The following is a 26,269-nucleotide window of genomic DNA, read 5'->3' on the forward strand; positions in this document are numbered from 1 at the left end:
CAAGCTGAGAGAGACTGACAGGCCAAGCTGAGAGAAACTGAGGCCAAGCTGAGAGAGACTGACAGGCCAAGCTGAGAGAAACTGAGGACAGACAGGCCAAGCTGAGAGAGACAGACAGGCCAAGCTGAGAGAGACTGACAGGCCAAGCTGAGAGAAACTGAGGACAGACAGGCCAAGCTGAGAGAGACTGACAGGCCAAGCTGAGAGAGACTGACAGGCCAAGCTGAGAGAGACAGACAGGCCAAGCTGAGAGAGACTGACAGGCCAAGCTGAGAGAGACAGACAGGCCAAGCTGAGAGAGACTGACAGGCCAAGCTGAGAGAGACTGACAGGCCAAGCTGAGAGAAACTGAGGACAGACAGGCCAAGCTGAGAGAGACTGATAGGCCAAGCTGAGAGAGACTGACAGGCCAAGCTGAGAGAAACTGAGGACAGACATGCCAAGCTGAGAGAGACTGACAGGCCAAGCTGAGAGAAACTGAGTACAGACAGGCCAAGCTGAGAGAGACTGACAGGCCAAGCTGAGAGAAACTGAGGACAGACAGGCCAAGCTGAGAGAGACAGACAGGCCAAGCTGAGAGAGACTGACAGGCCAAGCTGAGAGAAACTGAGGACAGACAGGCCAAGCTGAGAGAGACTGACAGGCCAAGCTGAGAGAGGACAGACTGAGAGACAGACAGACTGAGGCCAAGCTGAGAGAAACTGAGGACAGACAGGCCAAGCTGAGAGAGACAGACAGGCCAAGCTGACAGGCCAAGCTGAGACAGACAGGCCAAGCTGAGAGAGACAGACAGGCCAAGCTGAGAGAGACTGACAGGCCAAGCTGAGAGAGACAGACAGGCCAAGCTGAGAGAGACTGACAGGCCAAGCTGAGAGAAACTGAGGACAGACAGGCCAAGCTGAGAGAGACAGACAGGCCAAGCTGAGAGAGACGGACAGGCCAAGCTGAGAGAAACTGACAGGCCAAGCTGAGAGAAACTGAGGACAGACAGGCCAAGCTGAGAGAGACAGACAGGCCAAGCTGAGAGAGACTGACAGGCCAAGCTGAGAGAAACTGAGTACAGACAGGCCAAGCTGAGAGAGACAGACAGGCCACGCTGAGAGAGACTGACAGGCCAAGCTGAGAGAAACTGAGGACAGACAGGCCAAGCTGAGAGAGACTGACAGGCCAAGCTGAGAGAAACTGAGTACAGACAGGCCAAGCTGAGAGAGACAGACAGGCCAAGCTGAGAGAGACTGACAGGCCAAGCTGAGAGAAACTGAGGACAGACAGGCCAAGCTGAGAGAGACTGAGGACAGGTTTAGGGATTTAGAGATAACGTTATTTGTCCTTAACTACAGTGTCAGGAAGTTGCTCAAACAATCAATGAAGAAGTGTTGTACTGTTTGATTGTTAAAGACAAGACAGGGAGATGAGGAGGAAAAAAGATAGTTGTTTTTGAACTAAAGAGGATTGTTTTTCATTTGTTTTTGTTTTGAAGGAGTGGGGCAGTCCCACTCCTTTCATCATTTTATTGAAGAGATAGTAAAGTGGTGGAAAGACCGTGGAGAAGTGAGTCAAAGGGCAGTGAGTCGATTCGAACCCATGCCGACTCATACGTGTGGCAAGGTCAGTGGCTGTAACCTCTGGAGAGCACAGGCCACACCAATGAGGATTGTTACTTTCCTGACACACTCACAAGCATACTCTTTCAGACATTCAGATTTCTAACCCAAGCACTAACTCTTGTCCCGCTCTCCTCTCAGGTAAATACGCCATGCGTGACCTGGTCCACCGGTTACCTGGCAGTAGCAGCAACAGTACCGGGGGCAGTGGTGGGACTAGTGGAGGTACCGGGGGCCCGATGGCACCCGGTAAGACCATGTCAGACGATACGATAACGGCTATCTGCTGCGCTCTGCATGAGGTCATCACTAAGAACATGGAAAACGCCAAAGCACTGAGAGACGCTGGCGGGATAGAGAAGCTCATCGGCATCGCTCGCAGCAAAGGAGACAAGTAAGCGACCACACACACACGTACACACAAACACATACAGTACTTCAGAAAATATTCAGACCCCTTCACTTTTTCCACATTTTGTTACATTACAGCCTTATTCTAAAATTGTTTTTCCCCTCATCAAACTACACACTGTGTTTTGGTCCTGACGTCATCAGAGTGCGCAGCTGAACACTTTATACTGGAAACACTCAGTTTCTTATTGTTACTTAACATAATATAATCTTTTGTTAAACATAAATGCTGAACTTATTTTTGCATGGATTCCGTGACATCTTTTAACATCTAGGACCGCAATCCCAAAATCCAACTTAGCTGTTAGGTTAGAGACTGTTTGAAAGAGCTGCAAACCTAGCAAAGCTGCTAGAATTAGCCATCGAGCTAACAAAGTTAGTCCTAGATGAGTTTTCCAATGGAGCCCTCTTTGTCTGGAGAATGAATGAACGGTTCCAGCGCTGTAAGAGCTGTATCTACTACGCTTTGTTTCAGGACAAACTGGATCGCTCACAGTTCCAATGCTGCAATTGTTTGCTTGTCGAGGATTGGAGACTTGAGGTGGCTTCCTTGATCATGCAGGTCGCCAGGGTACGTAAGAGACTGGGGAAAACGCAGAGTGGAATGTTTACCTTTTCTACGCCGGTGGATGGACAGCGTTCACACATGTTGAATGCATCTCTGTCTTGTCTTTTGTTGTTATCCGCCTGGCCGGTGTCGCCCGGAGTTTGCTCACCAGGGGAGCCATCTCCTCCCCCATTTGATAGTGGAGTCGAAGGTGCACAGCAAGAGGGACATAATCAGCGATGGTCGCATGTCACGAGCCGTGGAAACCGAAGACAGCGGCCTTCCTCAATGCAGTCTGTGCTCCCAACTAGAGGCCCGGAGCGAATACAAAGAACAAATAGTTTGCCGCCCTAGAGCCTGATCTTCCTGCACCTTCATCGCTGGGGGTACCTGTGTCTGCGGTCGCCGTGTCTACTCCTGCTCTTTCCCCTAAGATTTCAAAGTCGATGTCGGCAACCTTCAGTCCCTACTCTGGCTCGAGCGGGGCTTCTCCATCTCCTGCACCATCCTGTGAAGTGTGAGAGTGGGCGGATATCGTCGCCCTTCTCGCCAGCCGTGATTTTGGGAAGCTCCATGGTAGGAAATGTTACTTTTCCTGGTGCAAAAACAATTATCCCAGAGCTCGAATAAATTACATTACTAAGCTGCTACTGAATGTACTACGCCATGACATGGACATCGATTCTATCGTAGTCCATGTGGGATTTAATGACATTATGAAGTGCAGCTCTGAACAGTTGAAACTGGATTTCAAAGAGCTGATTGACTCTCTGCTAGACACTAATAAAAGACACATCATATCTGGCCCTGTGCCCTCTGTGTTGAGTAGGGTATTGGAGGCTATTTTGTAAATGACATCGCCGAAGTCGAGGATTGGTAGGATGGTCAGTTTTACAAGGGTATGTTTGGCAGCATGAGTGAAGGATGCTTTGTTGCGAAATAGGATGCCAATTTTAGATTTAACTTTGGATTGGAGATGTTTCATGTGGGTCTGGAAGGAGAGTTTACAGTCTAACCAGACACCTAGGTATTTGTAGTTGTCCACGTATTCTAAGTCAGAGCCGTCCAGAGTAGTGATGTTGGACAGGCGGGCAGGTGCAGGCAGCGATCGGTTGAAGAGCATGCATTTAGTTTTACTTGTATTTAAGAGTAATTGGAGGCCATGGAATGAGTTGTATGGCATTGAAGCTTGCCTGGAGGGTTGTTAACACAGTGTCCAAAGAAGGGACAAAAGTATACAGAATGGTGTTGTCTGCGTAGAGGTGGATCAGAGACTCACCAGCAGCAAGAGCGACATCATTGATGTATACAGAGAAGAGAGTCGGCCCAAGAATTGAACCCTGTGGCACCCCCATAGAGACTGCCAGAGGTCCGGACAGCAGACCCTCCGATTTGACACACTGAACTCTATCAGAGAAGTAGTTGGTGAACCAGGCGAGGCAATCATTTGAGAAACCAAGGCTTTCGAGTCTGCCAATGAGGATGTGGTGATTGACAGAGTCGAAAGCCTTGGCCAGATCAATGAATACGGCTGCACAGTAATGTTTCTTATCGATGGCGGTTAAGATATTGTTTAGGACCTTGAGCGTGGCTGAGGTGCACCCATGACCAGCTCTGAAACCAGATTGCATAGCAGAGAAGGTATGGTGAGATTCGAAATGGTCGGTAATCTGTTTGTTGACTTGGCTTTCGAAGACCTTAGAAAGGCAGGGTAGGATAGATATAGGTCTGTAGCAGTTTGGGTCAAGAGTGTCCCCCCCCTTTGAAGAGGGGGATGACCGCAGCTGCTTTCCAATCTTTGGGAATCTCAGACGACACGAAAGAGAGGTTGAACAGGCTAGTAATAGGGGTGGATTGATGAGGAATTTAAAAATTGTATGGTTGAGAGGGTTGAGGCAAAAGGAATGGCAAATAAGTCTAACTGCACAACCAAATATTGTTGTCTATCAACAATGACAAGCCACTGGGGTCTGACAACTTGGATGGAAAATTACTGAGGATAATAAGGGACGATAATGCCACTCCTATTTGCCATACCTTCAATTTAAGCCTACTAGAAAGTGTGTGCCCTCAGGCCTGGAGGGAAGCAAAAGTAATTATGCTAGCTAAGAACAGTAAAACCCCCTTTACTGGCTCAAATAGCTGACCAATCAGCCGGTTACCAATCCTTAATAAAGTTTTTTTTTAAATTGTGTTTGACCAGATACGATGCTATTTTACAGTAAACAAATTGACAACAGACTTTCAGCACACTTATAGGGAAGGACATTCAACAAGCACAGCACTTACAGAAATGACTGAGGATTGGTTTCAACAAGTGTGTTGATTTAGCAAATTTGCTTATAATCCCTTTATCTTACTGACGACCTCCCCGCAGAGTTACCCCTTCAGGGGAAAATCCCGACTGTACTACAGACCCAATCTGATGAGATTTATATCAAAACAAGACAAAAACAAACAAACACAACAACAGCAATACACTTCTTCATATAAAAGTAGAGGTGGGAAAGACTTTTCTTCCTTTTATATGCAGACATGTGAAGAAACACATTTGCATATCTACCAAAGGGCCCCGGGGAACCAGTAATACAAATAAAAAACACTGCCTGTTAAATCTAAAATAAACAAATTAGAATAACACATCAAATTAGAATTACAACTCTTGATAACTCAATACTGAAATTGTATCCCATAAGGTTGTCACGCCTGCTCCCGCTCTTCCTCCCCCTTCCCCAGCCGGCTTGCCCAGTGCCTATGTCTCGGGCTGGTTCGCCCAGGTGGGACGCTGGGTGGCGCCCCTAGAGGGGAGGGGGGGGGTATTGTCATGCCTGCTCCCGCTCTTCCTCCCCCTTCCCCAGCCGGCTTGCCCAGTGCCTATGTCTCGGGCTGGTTCGCCCAGGCGGGACGCTGGGTGGCGCCTCTAGAGGGGGGGGGGGTATTGTCATGCCTGCTCCCGCTCTTCCTCACCTGGCGCCCGAGGGCGCCAGGCTCTCCAGGATTACGCAATCAAGCCACCTTCAGTACGCACACCTGCCTTTCCCCGTCATGCGCATCTGTACTCATTTGACTCAGCCGAACTCTATTACTTGTGTTATTGCCTTCCCTATATCTGTCTGTTCCCTAGCTCTGTTCCCTGCTTCGGGATTGATGTTTGTCATATGTCCTTGTTTACCCATGTGCTCACGCTGTTTCTGTCGTGTTCTATGTCTGTTCCTGAATACACTTTTGACTCCCCATACCTGCTTTTCCTGTCCGGCGTCGGTCCTTACAGAATCCCGAAGCCATCACACGAAGCATCAGGAAGTACTGGCGTTCCGGTTGCTGGTGACATCGGTCCTGGGTTGCCGCCAATGGATCCGGGGGTGCCTAGCCATCTCATCGGGCTTCCACGCCCTAGCTGGTTCGAGAGATTTCCTTGCCTCGGTTGGTTCGGAAGGTGCCCATCCCACGTCGGGCCTCAGCCGTATCGTCAGGTCTTGTTCGCCCAGCCGGCTGGTCAGACTGTCACGTCTCCGTCGGATCATCGGGCTTCCACCTCAGCAGGATCGGCAGGCGTTCATGCCTCAGCCCGATCGTCAGGCGTTCATGCCTCAGCCAGCTCGCCACGCTCCCACGACCTTGCCGGTTCTTCGGGAGTTTACCCCGGATGGATAGCTCGGCGCCCATGTCTCGGCCGGCTCGCCCAGGTGGGACGCTGCGTGGGACCCCTCTAGGAGTATTGTCCCCTCTAGGGGTATTGTCACGTCGGCAATCAAGCCACCATCAGTACGCAAACCTGCCTTTCTCCGTCACATGCATCTGCGCTCATTGGACTCAACTGAACTCTATTACTTGTGCTATTGCCTCCCTATAACTGTCTGTTCCCTAGCTCTGTTCCCTGCTTCGGGACTGATTCTTTGTCATATGTCCTTGATTACCCGTGTGCTGACACTGTTCGTGTCGTGTTCTATGTCTGTTCCTGAATAAATGTTTGACTCCCCGTCCCTGCTTCTCCTGTCCGGCGTCGGTCCTTACAAAGATAGTGGTAAAATAGGTGTCCCTCATTCTGGTCAGCGCTCTCTCTCATTCTCATGGTCAGAATCACACATAGGTCAGTCAACCCTATTAAGTATTTTCTTTCCATTTCCTATCCCTGTTCTTCCTAAACCATTTCCATCATTCTGCTTACCTGGTTTAGAACCAAATTAAAAAAGACCCCAAACAATAAATCAAACACGGTATTAACACCACTAACAAATATTCATAACCGTTGGGTGTGCTGGTAATATGTAGGGCAAAACAAACAAACCAATGGCCAGGCCTTACTTATTTGGGAGCTTCCTCTACGGCCGGATCCGATACCTATATACTTTTATAAAACTGCAGAATTTCACTTACTGCTCTCCCAAGGCAACTGCCTCGTGAAACATTTCAAATAAATAGAAAAACATTTTTTGTTTGTTTTCACTTTGCCAAAACGTAATCAAGCCAAACAAGTCATACTAGAAATTCTTACTTTCCAATTAACTTCCCATTCCCTTTGTTACCTTCACTAGTCTACATCTCTGTTTCCTTTAACTCAGAAGCCCTCTCAATCACCATCACCCAGTACATTTCCCCTCCACTCTAACACTTGTTTCCCTCTACAATCTCTACTATACTCTACCTCTGTCTTTCCGTCTAACGTTACTTTACCAGGTGAACAAAAAGTTTTAAATTACAGTCAAAACAAACATGATAACTTCTATTTAATTACTCGTGACCCCTCCTCCCTTTCGTCAATTCTATGAATCTATTTCAGAATAAGACGGAATGAAGTCTTTCACAAGATTAAAACCCCTAGGGTTTTCCTGATTCTGTGAGGAGTGTTTGGTCGTGCCAAATAACACATGGTTCCTACTCGTTCACGTGTAATGTGCTTCGTGACTTCTGAAATCCAAACTCCCAAATATGTTATCTCTTGTTTTGCTGGTTGTACACCCTTTTAGCAATTGTTTAAATGCGGTGTGATACAAAGTTGGACTATCTGTAAACATATATACTGCCAATTTCCATATGTTACGTAATACCCACTGTCCATGATTCTCGCAAGGATTATCCAACCCCAAAATTGGCTCCACTTCCAACGCAATATCCATTTTGATAACAGCTTTCAAACCTGCCATCAAATGCAAATTAATTACTTAAAAATCATACAATGTGATTTTCTGGATTTTTGTTTTAGATTCCATCTCTCACTGTTGAAGTGTACCTATGATAAAAATGACAGACCTCTACATGCTTTGTAAGTAAGAAAACCTGCAAAATCGGCAGTGTACCAAATACTTGTTCTCCCCACTGTATGTCAATTTTAGCAATTTTCCAATGTAGTGATAGCCACTTCCCCAGAGAGTAGTTATGGTATTTGTGCCTTTTAATTGGTCACAACACCTGATACCTTGTATTAGAAAAATAGTTTAAAAAATCTAAAATGGCACCGGAGCAGAATGCAGACGTTTTACGTGCCCCCAACCGATTGTGTTTTTTGGTTTGTTTATCTGCGTTGTTTGTAACTTATTATTTTACTATTTTTGTACATATTGTTGTCGCTATCGTCTCTTATTACCGAAAATCAGTACTGCGATTACTCACCACGAACTGGAAGAATCCTTTTTCTTCTTTCACGACTCTGACGAGCCTGGGGGGGAGGATATACGGCTCCCTTGGGAACAGGCCCCGACCCCAGTGATCTGCTTGAAGAAGAGGTGGAGAAAGAGAGGCCGGAAGGCAGGCTGCCTTCTGAGGAGTAGGAGGCGATCGAATAAACCCCACCCCCTCAATTCTGCTCGCAAAACATGTAATCTTTGGGCAATAAAATGGACAAGTTATTGGGAAGATTAAACTACCAATGGGACATTAAAAGCTGTAACATCTTATGCTTCACGGAGTCGTGGCTGAACGACGACAATATCAACATACAGCTGGCTGGTTATACGATGTACTGGCAGGATAGGCAAGGGGCGGCGGTCTATGTATTTTTGTAAACAACAGCTGGTGCACGATATCTAAGTAAGTCTCGAGCCATTATTCGCCTGAGGTAGAGTTTCTCATGATAAGCTGCAGACCACATTACCTATTGAGATAGTTTTCATTTATATTCTTTGTAGCTGTGTACATACCACCACAGTCAGAAGACTGTGTCATCAAGCTCTCCCCAGCCGATGTGAGTAAGACCTTTAGACAGGTCAACATTCACAAGGCCGCAGGGCCAGACGGATTAACAGGACGTGTACTGCGAACATGCACTGACCAACTAGCAAGTGTCTTCACTAACATTTTCAATCTCTCCCTGTTTGAGTCTGTAATACCAACATGTTTTAAGCAGACGTGCCCAAGAACACTAAGTTAACCTGCCTAAATGACTACCAACCCGTAGCACTCACGTCTGTACCCATGAATGGCTTTGAAAGGCTGGTCATGGCTCACATCAACAGTATCCTCCCGGATACCCTAGACCCACTCCAATTCGCATACTGCCCCAAAAGATCCACGGATGATGCAGTCTCTATTGCACTCCACACTGCCCTTTCCCACCTGGACAAAAGGAACACCAATGTGAAAATGTTATTCATTGACTACATCTCAGCGTTCAACACCATTGTGCCCTCAAAGCTCATCATTAAGCTAAGGACCCTGGGACTAAACACCTCCCTCTGCAACTGGATCCTGGACTTCCTGACGGGCCGCTCCCAGGTGGTACGGGTAGGTAACAACACATCCGCCACACTGATCCTCAAGACAAGGGCCCCTCAGGGGTGCGTACTCAGTCCCCTCTTGTACTCCCTGTTCACTCATGACTGCACGGCCAGGCACGACTCCAACAAAGACTTGTCCCGAAGCCACTCCTGCATTATCTTGGCTGTGTGCTGCGGGTCGTTGTCCTGTTGGAATGTGAACCTTCGACCCAGTCTAAGATCCTGAGCGCCCTGGACCAGGTTTTCATCATCATCAAGGATCTCTCTGTACTTTGCTCCGTTTATCTTCCCCTAGATCCTGACTAGTCTCCCAGTCCCTGCCGCTGAAAAACATCCCCACAGTATGATGCTGCCACCACCATGCTTCACCATAGGGACTGTATTGGCGAGGTGATGAGCGGTACCTGGTTTCCTCCAGATGTGACGCTTGGCATTCAGGCCAAAGAGTTCAATATTGGTTTCATCAGGCCAGATAATCTTGTTTCTCATGGTTTGAAATTCCTTTAGGTGCCTTTTGGCAAACTCCAAGCGGGCTGTCATGTGCCTTTTACTGAGGAGTGGCTTCCGTCTGTCCCCTCTACCATAAAGGCCTGATTAGCGGAGTGCTTCAGAGATGGTTTTTCTTCTGGAAGGTTCTCCCATCTCCACAGAGGAACTCTAGAGCTCTGCCAGAGTGACCATTGGGTTCTTGGTCACTTCCCTGACAAAGGTCCTTCTCCCCCGATTGCTCAGTTTGACTCTAGGAAGAGTCTTGGTGGTTCCAAACTTCTTCCTTTTAAGAATGGAGGCCACTGTGCCCTTGGGACATTCAATGCTGCAGACATGTCTTGGTACCCTTCCCCAGATCTGTGCCTCAACACAATCCTGTATCTGAGCTTTAAGGACAATTCCTTCGACCTCATGGCTTGGTTTTTGCTCCGACGTGCCCTTCCAAATCATGTCCAATCAATTGAATTTACCACAGGTGGACTCCAATGAAGTTGTAGAAATATCTCAAAGATGAATCAAAGGGTCTTTATTTTTATTTATTTTTTATTTGCAAACATTTCTTAAAACCTGTTTTCACTTTGTCATTATGGGGCATTGTGATTAGATTGATGAGGAAAATGTTTTATTTAATCCATTTAAATTAAAGCTGTAACCTAACAAAATGTGGAAAAAGTAAAAGAGTCTGAATACCTTCCAAATGCATTGTACATACACACACACACACCACATGTAGCAAAAGTGAGGTGGGCTATGCTTGCACTCACACAGTCACACACACTCCTCAGTTTAGGTTAGGATGCTTCAAGGGTGACTGCGGTTAGGGCCTAACTTCTCAAGCATTTCCCACAGGGACTAAATATAGTAAGAGGGTTTGTGGTGCGTTATTGACGTGGTGAACGCAGTGTCTCATGAGTCTGTGTGTCTATGAGTACTGACAAAACACAGCGCTTACTTTATCAGAATATAAACCCTGTCACTATGGGAGACCGAGCAGGGTGTTCTGATGGTTGCTATTACACCGAACAGTTGTCAGAGAGATCCTTACATCAGGGTTGTGTGTTGATGTGTCACTATGGAGTTCACTGCAGTCCATTCTGGGTAACACGTTGGTGTAACTTGACAGTGAGTGATGTTGCTCTCCGTAGACGTTGCCCCTAACAACTGAAACAGGGTCAGATATGTGTTCATTCCACCCAATAGGCCCTCATTAATCTTCTGTGGTTAGGAACTATGTTTATCTCCAGCAGGACATGTTTGGCATAGAATAAGAATCAGTTTCTAGCTATATGTGAAGAATAGTGCAGCCATGCTTTGACCTATAACATGAATGGTTAGGCTACTTCAAGCATCGCACTTCTATTCATGACTCATGTACTCAGTATAATAATATTCCGGTTGACACTGTCTCTGTAGCCTCTTCTCTATTGTCTACATATTGACAAGAGCTGTATATGTTTCTAATGAAACACAATTGTACAATAACCACCCTCTTCAAATCCTCCTGTCGCCCTCAAAAAGCAAAAAACCCACTCTTTCTCTTCTAATTTTCTCTAAAGTGGCTAGCAACAGCCATTAGCATGCAGGAGTGGCTGGTTTTAAAATAACTGCTCTATAACTGCTTAAGAAGATTGCTACTCTTCTAAAGCGCAATCACCTCTTAAAACCATTTTTCCGCCAGGCAGAGGGACTCCTGATGATGAACACGTTTTCGGCCCCTGCAGTGTTCACCTTAAAGTTAGGGTGCATCCCAAATTCCACCCTATTCCGTATACAGTGCACTACATTTGGCCAGTTCCCATAGGGCTATATAGGGAATCGGATGCCATTTGGGAGGGAGAGTAAAGTAATGTTAAAGTAGAGTAAATGAAGTCTTAATGTGGACAATATTAGATTGTCTGAGTGTCCCTCTGTTTCTCAGTTTAGCAACATTTATAGAACCTTCTCACAGCATTCAAATCCAAGACAAATCTCTCTCTCTCTTTGTCTCTCTCTCTCCGTCTCTCTCTCTCTCTCTCTCGCTCTCTGTCTCTCTCTCTCTCTCTCTCTCTCTCTCTCTCTCTCTCTCTCTCTCTCTCTCTCTCTCTCTCTCTCTCTCTCTGCATGCTGGGAGTGTTGGTGGATGCTGGGAATTGTGTGAGCGAGTGCGAGTGGTGTCTGGAATTAGATCGCCTGTGTTTTCTTTTTGTTTCCTTTTAGTTTTCCTTTTTCTATGGATGATTCATTATTTAAAAAATGTATGTGGTAGAATTAGGTATATTGTATTTCTTGGAATTGGAATTGCCCTGGTTTAGGTGGGGATGGCGACCCACATGGGGACCCCGTCCCTGTCACTTTGAGATGGCTTCAGGCGTGTTACTGAAGCTACTGTCACTGTGGAGGAGTTTCTATTCACCGTAGAAGAGAAGTTGTTGAAAATGTTGCTTATGCGTCGCGGGTTAATAAAGCAGTGGTGTTTTTTTCTGTAAGAAGAGTGTCTTGTCGATCAGCTGATTGAGCCTGGCGTAATTCTTTAAGGCCTGGTCCCAGTGGGCTTGGACCTGTAGGGCGAGGTGGGCTGACAGTGGTAGAGCAGCCACACACACCTGTTGCTGTCACTACAGCAAAACATAGTGGGAAGCGTGGTAAGGTTCAAATGAAATGAAAACAATGATGATTTCAATGCCTCATAGCTTTTTTTCTCTTTGTCTGGTTCCGTTGTCGTCTCTTCTGTTTTTCCTTTCTCCTCTCTATATGGAGGTACTAAGGGGAGTTCTCTCAATAATAACAGAGGAAGGGACAGGAATAAGAGATCTTGGGTGTTAGAAGTAATCAAACAGAAAAGGCTTAACGTAGCTTTTCTACAGGAGATACGTACATACTGTAGTGATGAGGCTAATGAGGTTGACTGGGTATGTGGTGGGAGGGTCAGCGTATATTCAGTCATGGTACTAATTTCAGTGCTGTAGTGGCAATTTTGTTTTCGTCAGGCTTAGGGGTGACTGTGGTATCCAACAGAGATTGCCATGGCTCGGGTTTTATTGGTTAAGGCAGATTTATGTTTATTTATTTAACAAAAAAAATGTTTATGCTCCTAATGAGGATACAGAGCGTATTGTTGTATTTGATCAAATAAAGGTGACCAAGAGGGGTGTATGGTTTTAGGGGGAGATTGGAACTGTACAGTGGATTTTACTGTTGATCGCACTGCTGTAGAACCTCTACCATCTATTAACTGAGTTTGAGCTTTCTGATGTGTGGGGAGTAAGAAATGCAAAAGTTAGGCAATACACGTGGCTAAAAGTTATTGAAGGTCGTGTCAGTGCAGCAAGGTTAGACAGGTTGAATGTATCTGATCACTACTGTAGTAGGGTTGGAAGGTGTGACATTACTCCTGTGGGTTTTTCTGACACCATAATGTTACTGTTGATATTCACTTGCCCTGTCCACGAAGGTCATCACCTTATTGGTATTTTCAAATTAAATCACATTTTATTGGTCACATACACATGGTTAGCAGATGTTAATGCGAGTGTAGCGAAATGCTTGTGCTTCTAGTTCCGACAGTGCAGTAATATCTAACAAGTAATCTAACAAATTCACAACAACTACCTCATACACACAAATGTAAAGGGATGGAATAAGAATATGTACATATAAGTATATGGATGAGCGATGGCCGTGCGGCATATAGGCAAGATGCAATACATGGTATGAAATACAGTATATAGATATAAGATGAGTAATGTAGAATATGTAAACATTATTTAAGTGGCATTATTTAAAATGACTAGTGATCCATTTATTAAAGTGGCCAGTGATTTGGGTCTGTATGATGCCAGCAGCCTCTCCATGTTTGTGATGGCTGTTTAGCAGTCTGATGGCCTTAAGATAGAAGCTGTTTTTCAGTCTCTCGGTCCCCGCTTTGATGCACCTGTACTGACCTCACCTTCTGGATGATAGCGGGCTGAACAGGCAGTGGCTCGGGTGGTTGTTGTCCTTGATGATCTTTTTGGCCTTCCTGTGACACCGGGTGCTCTAGGTGTCCTGGGGGGCAGGTAGTTTGCCCCGGTGATGCATTGTGTAGACCGCACCACCCTCTGGAGAGCCTTGCGGTTGAGGGTGGTGCAGTTGCCGTACCAGGTGATACAGCCCGACAGGATGCTCTGGATTGTGCATCTGTAAAAGTTTGTGAGGGATGTAGGTGACTAGGCCACATTTCTTCAGACTCCTGAGGTTGAAGAGGCGCTGTTGCGCCTTCTTCCACACATTGTCTGTGTGGGTGGACCATTCCAGTTTGACCGTGATGTGTACGCAGAGGAAATTAAAACGTTCCACCTTCTCCACTACTGTCCCGTCGATGTGTATAGGGGGGTGCTCCCTCTTCTGTTTCCTGAAGTCCACGATCACCTCCTTTGTTTTTTAGACGTTGAGTGAGAGGAAATTTTCCTGACACCACACTCCGAGTGCCCTCCCCTCCTCCCTGTCTCATCATTGTTGGTAATCAAGCCCACTACTGTTGTGTCGTCTGCAAACTTGATAATTGAGTTATGGATGAACAGGGAGTACAGGAGGGGGCTGAGCATGCACCCTTGTGGGGCCCCAGCGTTGAGGACCAGTGAAGTGGAGATGTTGTGTCCTACCTTCACCACCTGGGGGCGGCCCGTCAGAAAGTCCAGGACCCAATTGCACAGGGCGGGGTTGAGACCCAGGGCCTTAAGATTAATGATGACCTTAGAGGGTACTATGGTGTTGAATGCTGAGCTGTAGTCAAAGAACAGCATTCTTACATAGCTATTTCTCTTGTCAAGATGGGATAGGGCAGTGTGCAGTGTGATGGTGATTGCATCGTCTGTGGACCTGTTGGGGCGGTATGCAAACTGACGTGGGTCTAGGGTGGCAGGTAAGGAGATATGATCCTTGACTAGTCTCTCCAAGCACTTCATGATGATAGAAGTGAGTGCTATGGGCCGATAGTCCTTCAGTTCAGTTATCTTTGCCTTCTTTGGTACAGGAACAATGGTGGTCATCTTGAAGCATGTGGGGACAGCAGACTGGGATAGGGAGCGATTGAATATGTCCGTAAACACACCAGCCAGCTGGTCTGCGCATGCTCTGAGGATGCGGCTAGGGATGCCATCTGGCCAGCAGCCTTGCGAGGGTTAACATGTTTAAATGTCTTACTCACTTTGGCCACAGAGAAGGGGAGGGGGGACCCGCAGTCCTTGGTAGTGGGCTGTGTCGGTGGCACTGTATTATCCTCAAAGCGGGCAAAGAAGGTGTTTAGCTTGTCTGGAAGCAAGACGTCAGTGTCCGTGATGTGGCTGGTTTTCTTTTTGTAGTCCATAATTGCCTGTAGACCCTGCCACATTCGGCTAGTGTCTAGGCCGTTGAATTGCGACTCCATTTTGTCCCTATACCGACATTTCGCTTGTTTGATTGCCTTGCCGAGGAAATAACTCCACTGTTTATATTCGGCCATATTCCCCAACCTCTTTCCATGGCTGAATGCGGTGGTTCGCGCTTTCACTTCTATCCACGGTTTCTGGTTGGGGTAGGTTTTAATAGTCACAGTGGGTACAACATCTCCGCACTTCCTAATAAACTCACTCACGAGTCAGCGTATAAATCAATGTTATTGTCTGAGGCTTCCCAGAAACATTTTCCAGTCCACGTGATCCAAACATTCTTGAAGCGTGGATTCCGATTGGTCAGACCAGTGTTGAATGGTTCTAGGGGTACATGGGTACATCCTGCTTGAGTTTCTGCCTATAGGACAGTATGAGCAAGATGGAGTCGTGATTGGATTTCCCGAAAGGAGGGTGGGGGAGGGCCTTGTGTGCATCGCGGAAGTTAGAGTAGCAGTGGTCCAGTGTTTTGCTCGAATGGGTAAAACAGTCAATGTGCTGGTAGAATTTAGTTAGTCTTGTTCTCAAATTAGCTTTGTTGAAATCCTCAGCTACAATAAATGCAGCCTCGGGATATATGGTTCCCAGTTTACATAGAGTCGTCCAGTGAAGTTCTTTCGGGGCCGTCAAGGTCTCTGCTTGGGGGGGGGGATATACATGGCTGTGACTAAAATCTAAGAGAATTCTCATATGAGATAATGCAGTCGGCATTTAGGTAAGGTGAACAGAAGGACTTGAGTTCATATATGTTGTTATTGTTTCACCATGAGTCGTTAATCATGAGGCATCCACCCCGCCCTTCTTCTTACCAGAGAGATGTTTGTTTCTGCCGGCGCGACACATGAACAAATCTGGTGGCTGTACCGACTCTGACAACATATCCCGAGTGAGACATGTTTCCGTGAAACAGAGAATGTTACAATCTCTGATGTCTCTCTGGAAGGCAAATCTTGCCCTAATTCCGTCCACCTTGTTGTCTAGAGACTGGACATTGGCGAGTAATATGCTCGGAAGCGGTGGATGGTGTGCTCGCCTACTGAGTCTGACCAGTAGGGCGCTCCGTCTGCCTCTCCTGCGGCGACAACGTCAAACGTTTTGGGTCGGCCTCTGGGATTAGATCCAATGTCCAGGGTGGAGGTCCGAACAATGGATCCACTTTGGAAAAGTTGTATTCCTGGTCGTAATGCTGGTAAGTTGACGTCACTCTTATATCCAATAGTTCTTCCCAGCTGTATGTAATAGTACTTAAGATTTTCTTGCCTTACAAATGTAAGAAATAATACCAAAAAAAAAATCTGCATAGTTTCCTAAGGACTTGAAGCGGGCGACCATCTCTGTCGGCGCCATCTTGAATGTTTTTTAGTGTTAAGTTACTACATGATGCCATGTTTTGTGAAAGTTTTTGTTGTTTTGGGGAAAAGGGAGGGTTATTAAATGGAATGCCCTTATATGTGTGTTTGGTCAACCGTATACTGCTCTGTCTAGTATTGAAGTTAAAGAGACTGTCATGACTCTTGAAGAGGACATCAAATATATTAAGTTGAAGTTGCTCACTCAGACTGACCCTGTACTAGTCTTGAACTTACAGGACAAGGGACATGAACTGAGGTCGTTTTTACAGGTAAGAGTGAAGGGTGCCTTGGTTAGGTCTCACTTTGCTACCCTCAAGGATATGGATGCCCCTAGTGCTTTTTTTAAACCTTGGGCAATCGACATTGCAATGCAAACAGATGATCTGCCTTCGTATCCCTGATGGGAAGGTGGCCACAGATGACAATGAAATGCAGTGAATTTCTACTCTACCCTCTATAACATTGTGATCCTCTCTGTGCTGAACAGTTGTTACATGGACTTCCTCAATTGTGCCCTGAACAGAGAGATGCTTTGAACTCTGACATTACTCTGCAGGAGCTGTCCACTACCAGCTGTTATCTCCCAATTGGATACCATGAAATTGGGGATAAAAAGGGGTAACAAAAATATATATATAATAATAATAATATAAAAGGAGGGGATTTGGCTCTTCTAAAAACTGCCAACATGTTGCACTGCTGTGTGCACAATAAACAATTATATCTAGGTGTTTCTCAAACAGGCTGAAAGAATATCTGGGGCTCTTGGTCACAAATACCAGTCTTACTGTGTCCCTGACCACTCTATTGTTGATGACTTGTTTCTAATAAGAGATGTTTTACCCATTTGTAAACTGTATGATGTGAATGTGAGTTTGCTTTCTTTGGATCAGGAGAAGGCTTTCTACCATCTTGGATGAGTTTACTGTATGCTGGGGCTTCTTGTATGGTGAAGTTGGGGGTGGTTTGAGCTGCACTTTCCCTATCCATTGGGGTATCAGACAGGGATGCCCAATTTCAGGACAGCTATATTGTCTGGCAATTGAACAAAATGCTTTGTTTTTTAAGAGCGAGGCTTACTGTTTTCTCTGTGCCAGGGGTTATGAAGCAGTACGATAGCAGATGACGTGACAGCTTTTATTACAGGGGGTGAGGATGTTAAAGGTCTCTCAAATGCTCTAAAGGTGTATGAGGGGGTCTCCTCAGCTAGAGTTAATTGGGAAAAGAGTGAATCGCTGTGGGCTGGTCAGCTTCAGATAGGGTCTGTTCCACGGTTACTAGGGGGGCTTCAGTGGGGCAGAGATGGGATGAAGACATTGGGGGGTTTTCTAGGCTCTTATGTCTTTCAAAAAAAGAATTGGGAGGGTGTAGTGGATAAGGTGTGTGCCAGATCGTGTAGGTGGAAATGGGTGCTACCCCAGCTGTCTTATAGGGGAAGGGTGCTGGTAGCCAATAACCTTCTACCCTGTGGCACAGACTAAAGATTTTACAGCCACCGGGGTGGGGTGTAAAATCTGATACAAGAGCTTCAATTTCTTGACCCGTGTCAATTTCTGACCCGTGTCAATTTCTGACCCGTGTCAATTTCTGACCCGTGTCAATTTCTGACCCGTGTCAATTTCTGACCCGTGTCAATTTCTTCTGGTCTGGACAAAATTGTATTAAAGCTGCAGCCCTGTACCCACCGCTACACGAGGGTGGGCAAGGCCTAGTGGACATTTCTTCTAGGATCATTGCTTTCCAACTTCAAGCAGCCCAGATACTGTCGTACAGTGACGGTTCTCGCTGGGTCGATACACCCTATACTTTGGCTGCAGTCCAAACACTTAAACGACACACCCTATCCCCTCAGCCCTCAAATGAAGTGTACACTTCTGATGACGTATCATAACGTCTGACGAGTATACACTTGCAGGGCAAGGGGCGAGGGAGGTAGGAAGGATTTTTTGACCGCTATAATTGACCTCTATTGCCCGGAAATGCGCAACAGTCACTTATGATGGCATGTCTACTTACAGTAAATTTATAATTATTAATATACGCTTACTGTCTGAAAGATTACAAGTGAATTAGACAAATAATGTTATCCTTCTGAAGGTGAATAATGTTTCCAAATTTCCAAAAGCTAACCAAACAAAAACATAATTACTTTTATGTTTGTGCCGTCATGTGCATTAGTAGCAGAATTTATAACTTACATTTGTTTTTACTTACACTTCTTTGCGGATGTTACAATCATCACGAATTGAATAATGGTGAGTTTCAGGCCCCGAAGTGAACATAATTGTACACTAGCAAACTCGAGGGACTTACGTTGCAAACTTCCCTTGCTTGGCTAATCATTTGGACCGCCCTCCAAGATGGTGACGGGGATAAGGCGAGGGTAATTGGACGAGGGTGTGTCTTTTATGAGTTTGGACCGCAGACATTGATGGGATGAACGGGATGTTTGGGCTTAGATAAGCACCGTTTCCTCTTAAAGCTAGAGGGTGGTGATTTGTCTGGCTGACTCCATTCTATGAGTCTGTTATGCAAGCTTGGAGCATTTTCGACATGTCCCGTAAGGCCGGCACACCACCAGGAATGTGGCTTTTTCAAGAACCTCTTTTTTATAACATTGTCATCCAGTGCCATCCTATGGGTTCAGCCAGCCTACGTTCATTGCCTGTTAGGTGTGGGGTGTACCAAGCTGGGTCATCTAATGTGGAGCAGGAGTAGATCGTTGGAGGAGCTTGCAGAAAGAGCGGGGATCAGATAATCTTGCCTCCTGGGGAAGGTCATAGCTGAGGTCTGTGATTCCTTGCCAGTACTTCATCGGCAGTATGACTGATACTTCCAACTCTGATCGGTGGAAGGAGGGTCTGGATTATGTGTGCCCTGCCCTGAATGTTAGTGTTGCAGCGGAGGCATTAAAGGAGGACGTGGGGATGCTGCTTTCATTGGATACCCCGGAGCTGGGGGAGTTCAAGGAGGTGGGAAAGAAGGCCATATCCATAATATGTGTAGTGCTACGGGACAATAGTGTTTCTTCCCTGGAAGGGGTAAAATCGACAAGGTGGGCAGGTGTTTGGTCCAGGTGTCTCCCCAAAAGGGGAGGGGTGTGCATTCTGTGCTGAATCTGAAACTCTGGCGCATCTGTTCTTACAGTGTCCCAAGTTGGTCGGGATCTTTGACCTGATCACTAGTTGGTTATCAGCTCTGGGAGAGGTTTTCACTTCCCAACTGTTTATATTTGGGCCAAAGGTTAATAAAGGTTACATTTAAAATTGTGTCCCAAAGTACATGTTTAGTCGAAGGGGTGTAGTTCTTTTACTTAACTCTGTGTCAGGGGCAGCTAAATTAGCAATTTGGAAGACACGAAATAACAGTATTCGAGCACAGGGGTCTGTGGACGTGGTGGGCATGCTGGAGAAAATGTTGGCTGGGGGTTGAGTTTGCTTATTACAAACTGGTTAATAACGTTGGGCTGTTTATGAGCATATGGGGTATTCAGAGTTTGTTGTGTTTAGTTACTGTGGAGGAAGATTTGCTGTTGTGTTTTTAATTGATGTTTAATCAATTTATGTTTTTGTTTGTTTGAGTGTTTATTGTGTTGTGGGCTCCCAGACCCAATAAAAATAACTAATAACTAACTATTTCTCTCTCTCTTTCCACTCTCTCTCTCTCTTTCCACTCTCTCTCTCTTTCTCTCTCTCTCTCTCTCTCTTTCCTCTCTCGCTCTCTCTCTCTCACTCTCTCTCTCTCTCTCTCTCTTGCTCTCTCTCTTGCTCTCTCTCTCTCTCTCGCACTCTCACTCTCTCTCTCTCTCTCTCTCTCTCTCTCTCTCTCTCTCTCTCTCTCTTGCTCTTGCTCTCTCTCTCTCTCTCCCTCTCTCTCTCTCTCTCTCTCTCTCTCTCTCTCTCTCTCTCTCTCTCTCTCTTGCTCTTGCTCTCTCTCTCTCTTCCTCTCTTTGCTCTCTCTCTCTCTCTCTCTCTCTCTCTCTCTCTCTCTCTCTCTCTCTCTCTCTCTCTCTCTCTCTCTCTCTCTCTCTCTCTCGCTCTCTCTTGCTCTTGCTCTCTCTCTCTCTTTCCTCTCTCTTGCTCTCTCTCTCTCTCTCTCTCTCTCTCTCTCTCTCTCTCTCTCTCTCTCTCTCTCTCTCTCTCTCTCTCTCTTGCTCTTGCTCTCGCTCTCAGACACTCAGCCAAGGTGGTGAAGGCTGCATCTCAGGTGCTCAGCAGTATGTGGCAGTACAGAGACCTACGCAGCCTCTACAAGAAGGTAAGACATTTTATCATGCTTAATAACGGGATCATTAGAGGGACATGGATGGATGTTGGCTGGTTGGGGGAATGGGGTGGGAGGTTGGGGGTGGAGGCCCACTTTATTTTGGTTTTCTTTTCCTGTTTATGTTGAAAATCATGATTTATTATTAAATTCTGAATGTATTTCTTCATGGTATTTTTATTTATTTTGAGTGTTAACATATAAACATATACATATAAACGTATAAATTAAAATGGATAATGTAACCCCCACCCCCCAACAAAAAAAATATAAATAAATAATGTGGTATAATAAAAAATAACATAAGCTTTCTGATTCTGGACTTATTTGCATATCTTATACATAGTGTATATACACATGCTTAGCTTGGTGTTACAGGGTTGGTTTTAAAGCTTTCTATCACTTTCTAGTCTTGGAGAGTTTTGTCAAGGCAGTTGGATTTGATTCTGCCCCCACAGTATTGGTGTCATCAAATCTCACGACTCATTTAAGATATACACTGAGTGAACAAACATTAAGAACACCTTCCTATTGAGTTGCACCCCCTTTTGACCTCAGAACAGCCTCAATTCGTCAGGACATGGACTTTACAAGGTGTTGAAAGCGTTCCACAGGGATGCTGGTCCACGTTGTCTCCAATGCTTCCTAAAGTTGTGTGAAGTTCGCTGGATGTTCTTTGGGTGGTGGACCATTCTTGATAAAACACACTAAACTGTTGAGCGTGAAAAACCCAGAAGTGTTGCAGTTCTTGAAACACTCAAACCGGTGGGCCTGGAACTTACTAATATACCCCGTTCAAAGGCACTTAAATATTTTGTCAATGTCTCAATTGTCTCAAGTTTAAAAATCCTGCTTTAAGCTGTCTTCTCCCCTTAATCTACATTGATTGAAATGGATTTAACAGGTGACAACAATAAGGGATCACATTTTTCACTTGAATTCACGTTTTCAGTTTATGTCATGGAAAGAGCTGGTGTTCCTAATGTTTTGTATCCTCAGTGTATACGGTGCCTTCTGAAAGTAGTCTGACCCCTTCCCCTTTTCCACATTTTGTTACATTACAGCCTTATTCTAAAATGGATTAAATAGTTTTCCTCAGCATTCTAACACAATACCCCATACGTAAGTATTCAGACCTTTTGCTATGAGACTCGAAATTGAGCTCAGGTGATCATTCTTAGAGGTATTTCTACAACTTCATTGGAGTCCACCTGTGGTAAATTAAATTGATTGATATTATCATTTGACCATGCTGGTCATTTATGAACATTTGAACATCTTGGCCATGTTCTGTTATATTCTCCACCCGGCACAGCCAGAAGAGGACTGGCCACCCCTCATGGCCTGGTTCCTCTCTAGGTTTCTTCCTAGGTTTTGGCCTTTCTAGGGAGTTTTTCCTAGCCACCGTGCTTCTACAGCTGCATTGCTTGCTGTTTGGGGTTTTAGGCTGGGTTGCTGTACAGCACTTTGAGATATCAGATGATCTAAGAAGGGCTATATAAATAGATTTGATTTGATTTGATTTAATTTGATTGGACATGATTTGGAAAGACACACACCTGTCTATATATTATCCCACAGTTAACAGTGCATGTCAGAGGAAAAACCAAGCCACGAGGTCGGAGGAATTGTCCGTAGAGCTCCGAGGCAGGATTGTGTCAAGGCACAGATCTCAGGAAGGGTACCAAAACATTCCTGCAGCATTGAAGATTTCAAAGAGCACAGTGGCCAGACTGGGGCGAAGGTTCACCTTCTAAAAGGACAACGACCATAAGCACACAGCCAAGACAACGCAGAAGTGGCTTTGGGAGAAGTCTCTGAATGTCCTTGAGTGACCCAGCCAGAGCCCGGACTTGAACCCGATCGAACATCTCTGGAGAGACCTGAAAATAGCTGTGCAGCAATGCTCCCTATCTAACCTGACAGAGCTTGAGAGGATTTGCAGTGATGAATGGTAGAAAGTCCCCGAATACAGGTGTGCCAAGCTTATAGCATCATACCCAAGAAGACAAAGTACTGAGTAAAGGGTCTGAATACTTACGTAAATGTGATATCCCCCTTAGGAGACTGAAAATATTTGGCATGGGTCCCCAGATCCTCAATGTTCTACAGCTGCACCATCGAAAGCATCCTGACCGGTTGCATCACCGCCTGGTATGGCAACTGCTCTGCATCTGACCATAAGGCGCTACAGAGGGTAGTGCGTACGGCCCAGTACATCACTGGGGCCAAGCTTCCTCCCATCCAGGACCTATATAATAGGTGGTGTCAGAGGAAAACACCCAAAATTGTCAGAGATTCCAGTCACCCAAGTCATAGACTGTTTTCTCTGCTACTCCACGGAAAGCGGTACCGGAGCGCCAAATCTAGGGCCAAAAGGCTCCTTAACAGCTTCTACCCCCAAGCCATAAGACTTCTGAACAATTAATCACATTGCCACCAGTCTATTTACATTGACACCACACCACACCCCCCCCCCCATGTGTTTTGTACACTGCTGCTACTCGCTGTTTATTATCTATGCACAGTCACTTCACCCCTACCTACATGTACAAATTACCTCGATTATTCTGTACCCCTGCACATTGACTCGGTACCAGTACTTTAGCCTATGTGGTTAATATTTTGTTAACTCTTCTTGAACTGCACTGTTGGTTAAAACGCTACCCATCCCGTTAGCAGGATCTTTTTCGTCAGCAACCGCTGAATTGCATAGCGCCACAGTCAAATAATATTACTATAAAATATTCATATTCATGAAATCACAAGTGCAATATTGCAAAACACAATTTAGCCTTTTGTTAATCCACCTGTCATCTCAGATTTTGAAATTATGCTTTACAGCGAAAGCAATCCAAGCGTTTGTGTACGTTTATCGATAGCATAACAACACATTATGTACACTAAGCATTAAGTAGCTAGGTCACGAAAATCAGGAAAGCAATCAAATTAATTGTTTACCTTTGATGATCTTCGGATGTTTTCACTCACGAGACTCCCAGTTACACAACAAATGTTCCTTTTGTTCCATAAAGATCATTTTTATACCTAAAATACCTCCATTTGTTTGTCGCATTATGTTCAGAAATCCACAGGAAAGAGCGGTCACGACAACGCAGATGTATATTCCAAATAATATCCATAATGTCCACAGAAACATGTCAATCGTTTTTTATAATCAATCCTCAGGTTGTTTTTAAAATATATATTCGATAATATGTCAACCGGTTGTGTAGGTTTTTCAATAACACCGGGAGAAACAATGGCCGCTTTACTCTGTAGCGCAAAACTCACTCTGAGAGCCCCCACCTATCCACTTACGCAATGTGATCTTTCACGCTCAAAATAAAAGATTTGATTTGATATTTCAGTTGTATTTTTTTAATAAAATGTGTGTGTGTGTGTGGAATGTTCACACAGAAGAACAATGGGGTTTAGATGAGAGGAACAACAAAACAGTTCTATGAAATATTTACTGGGAATGTTTCCTAAATAAGACTTTGCTTAGCCCCAAGCCCAGGGTCTATTGTGTACTGTTAGTCTATTAAAGTTATATCCCTTCTCTCTCTAAATAGCCCTCATTTCTCCCTCATTTCTCTCTCTCTCTCTCTCTCTCTCTCTCTCTCTCTCTCTCTCTCTCTCTCTCTCTCTCTCTCTCTCTCTCTCTCTCTCTCTCTCTCTCTCTCTCTCTCTCTCTCTCTCTCCCTCTGGAAAAGGAACACTCAGACCCAACTTGATCAGCTGGGTTCTATAGATGTTCTGATCTTTTCAGTGAACACAGCTGTAGTGAATGGGAGTGCAGTGAAGGAGGTTAGAATCCAAGCTATTCTTCACTTTTTTTCAATTCAAATATTTTCAATTCCCTACATGATTTCAGGATGGTTGGACAGTAGTTCATCAATGTTTGGTGTGTGTGGGTGCACGAGCGTGAGTAATACACTGCCCTGTTTGTGTGTCATGGTATCAGCCTTAGGCTGTCCTGTCTACTCCTGTCTGTCACACCTGAATGACCAATGTCACTGACACATACGTATGTTGGATCTTAATTTGATCACCTTGTTGCAGAAGAACTTTCCTGCAAAGCAATACATCTAAAATGTGCAGTGTATTTCAAGTTTAAACAGTTTACTTAAATTTTTATTTTCCACTTTCACATTTCAGACTTTTTACAAAAAAATGTATCAAACCCTACAAAAATGTCCACTAAATATAATCCACTTAATAATTGACATTTCCTGTTGCTGCAGGATTATTTTCCTGCTGTAGCAAGCTGGCTCAAATTAAGATCCTACATCTGTACACAGTCTCTGACAGATTCAACATTAACACATTCAACAAAAGTCTTGTCCCAAAGTCACCCCAGAGAGTGTTCTGCTCTTGCAACTTTAGTGTCTTCCGGGGATAGTCCACTCTGCTGCCTAGACTCCCCACTCAATCTGTGCACGTATGAAAGAGGAGAGAGAAAGAGAGTGGAAGGAAAGGGGGAAAAGGAGGAGAGGGACAGTAGACAGCACACCCAGGCAGATGGATGGACAACAGTAGCCCTCGATAGATAGAGTGTGTGGGAATGGTGTATTCGGACTAAAAACCTTTTGTTTTTGTCTCCCTGTCCCTAACCAGGGTTACTAATTGAGATGAATATAGGAGTTTACCTCATACAAAGTAGCGAGAAATGAGAGTGAAGAAATTGATTGACTAGAACGTCTTTGAAAGGACATTTGCATTTTGAGTTCTTGGTACTAGAAGAATGACACAGTCTGTCTTTAAAGTCTCCTGTACACGTTAGGATCTATATGAAACATTGATCAGAAAAGCCTTAAACTAGGCTAGTTACAGCACTTAGAGAGGAGTTGGGGAGACCTTGAAATGAGTATGTGTGGCAATGGTTTACGGTCTTAGTTGTGTGTGTGTTACATGTTTGTGTTAGAAGAGAGGAGAATATAGGATTAGGTCAATAATGAGGTGGTTTGAACTGCCATATCAGAATGCTGTTTGCTTTGAAGTCTGGGGTAATGAGAACATTCACACACACTGTCTCCTCACACAGTGCATGTGTGTGTATCTGCCTGTGAGTGCCTGCCTGTGTGTGCCTGCCTGTTTGTGCATGCGTGCGTGCGTGTATAAGCTTGTGTGTGTGTGTGTGTGTGTGTGTGTGTGTGTGTGTGTGTGTGTGTGTGTGTGTGTGTGTGTGTGTGTGTGTGTGTGTGTGTGTGTGTGTGTGTGTGTGTGTGTGTGTGTGTGTGTGTGTGTGTGTGTGTGTGTGTGTGTGTGTGTGTGTGTGTGTGTGTGTGTGTGTGTGTGTTGGAGACTCCACTTACAACTGTTAATCACTTCCTACAGAATATGTAGACAGGGTTTGCCTTGGGGCTAGAGAACATGAGCATGGATCGGAAGCCAAATAAACATATGAAAATAGAACAGATGCTGATGAGATCAGTGAAGACTCCAGTCATCAATAAAACATAAGTTCTGTGTTGTGTCCAAGTATAAGTTTATCAACATGTTA

At 45.1% G+C, this 26,269-nt stretch overlaps 1 protein-coding gene across 1 annotated transcript in view; it reads left to right on the forward strand.

Annotated features, from left to right (window-relative positions):
- The window catches only part of ctnnd2a (catenin (cadherin-associated protein), delta 2a), a 439,609-nt gene that overhangs the window by 383,007 nt on the left and 30,333 nt on the right, over nt 1-26,269 (forward strand). Inside the window, exons 20-21 of the mRNA XM_046292625.1 lie at nt 1,746-1,998; nt 20,673-20,757. Coding sequence (XP_046148581.1) covers nt 1,746-1,998; nt 20,673-20,757 — 338 coding nt within the window. The remainder of the gene's footprint in view (nt 1-1,745; nt 1,999-20,672; nt 20,758-26,269) is intronic.

The sequence above is a fragment of the Oncorhynchus gorbuscha genome, linkage group LG12, assembly GCF_021184085.1.
Source record: "Oncorhynchus gorbuscha isolate QuinsamMale2020 ecotype Even-year linkage group LG12, OgorEven_v1.0, whole genome shotgun sequence".
In the NCBI taxonomy this organism is placed as follows: domain Eukaryota; kingdom Metazoa; phylum Chordata; class Actinopteri; order Salmoniformes; family Salmonidae; genus Oncorhynchus; species Oncorhynchus gorbuscha.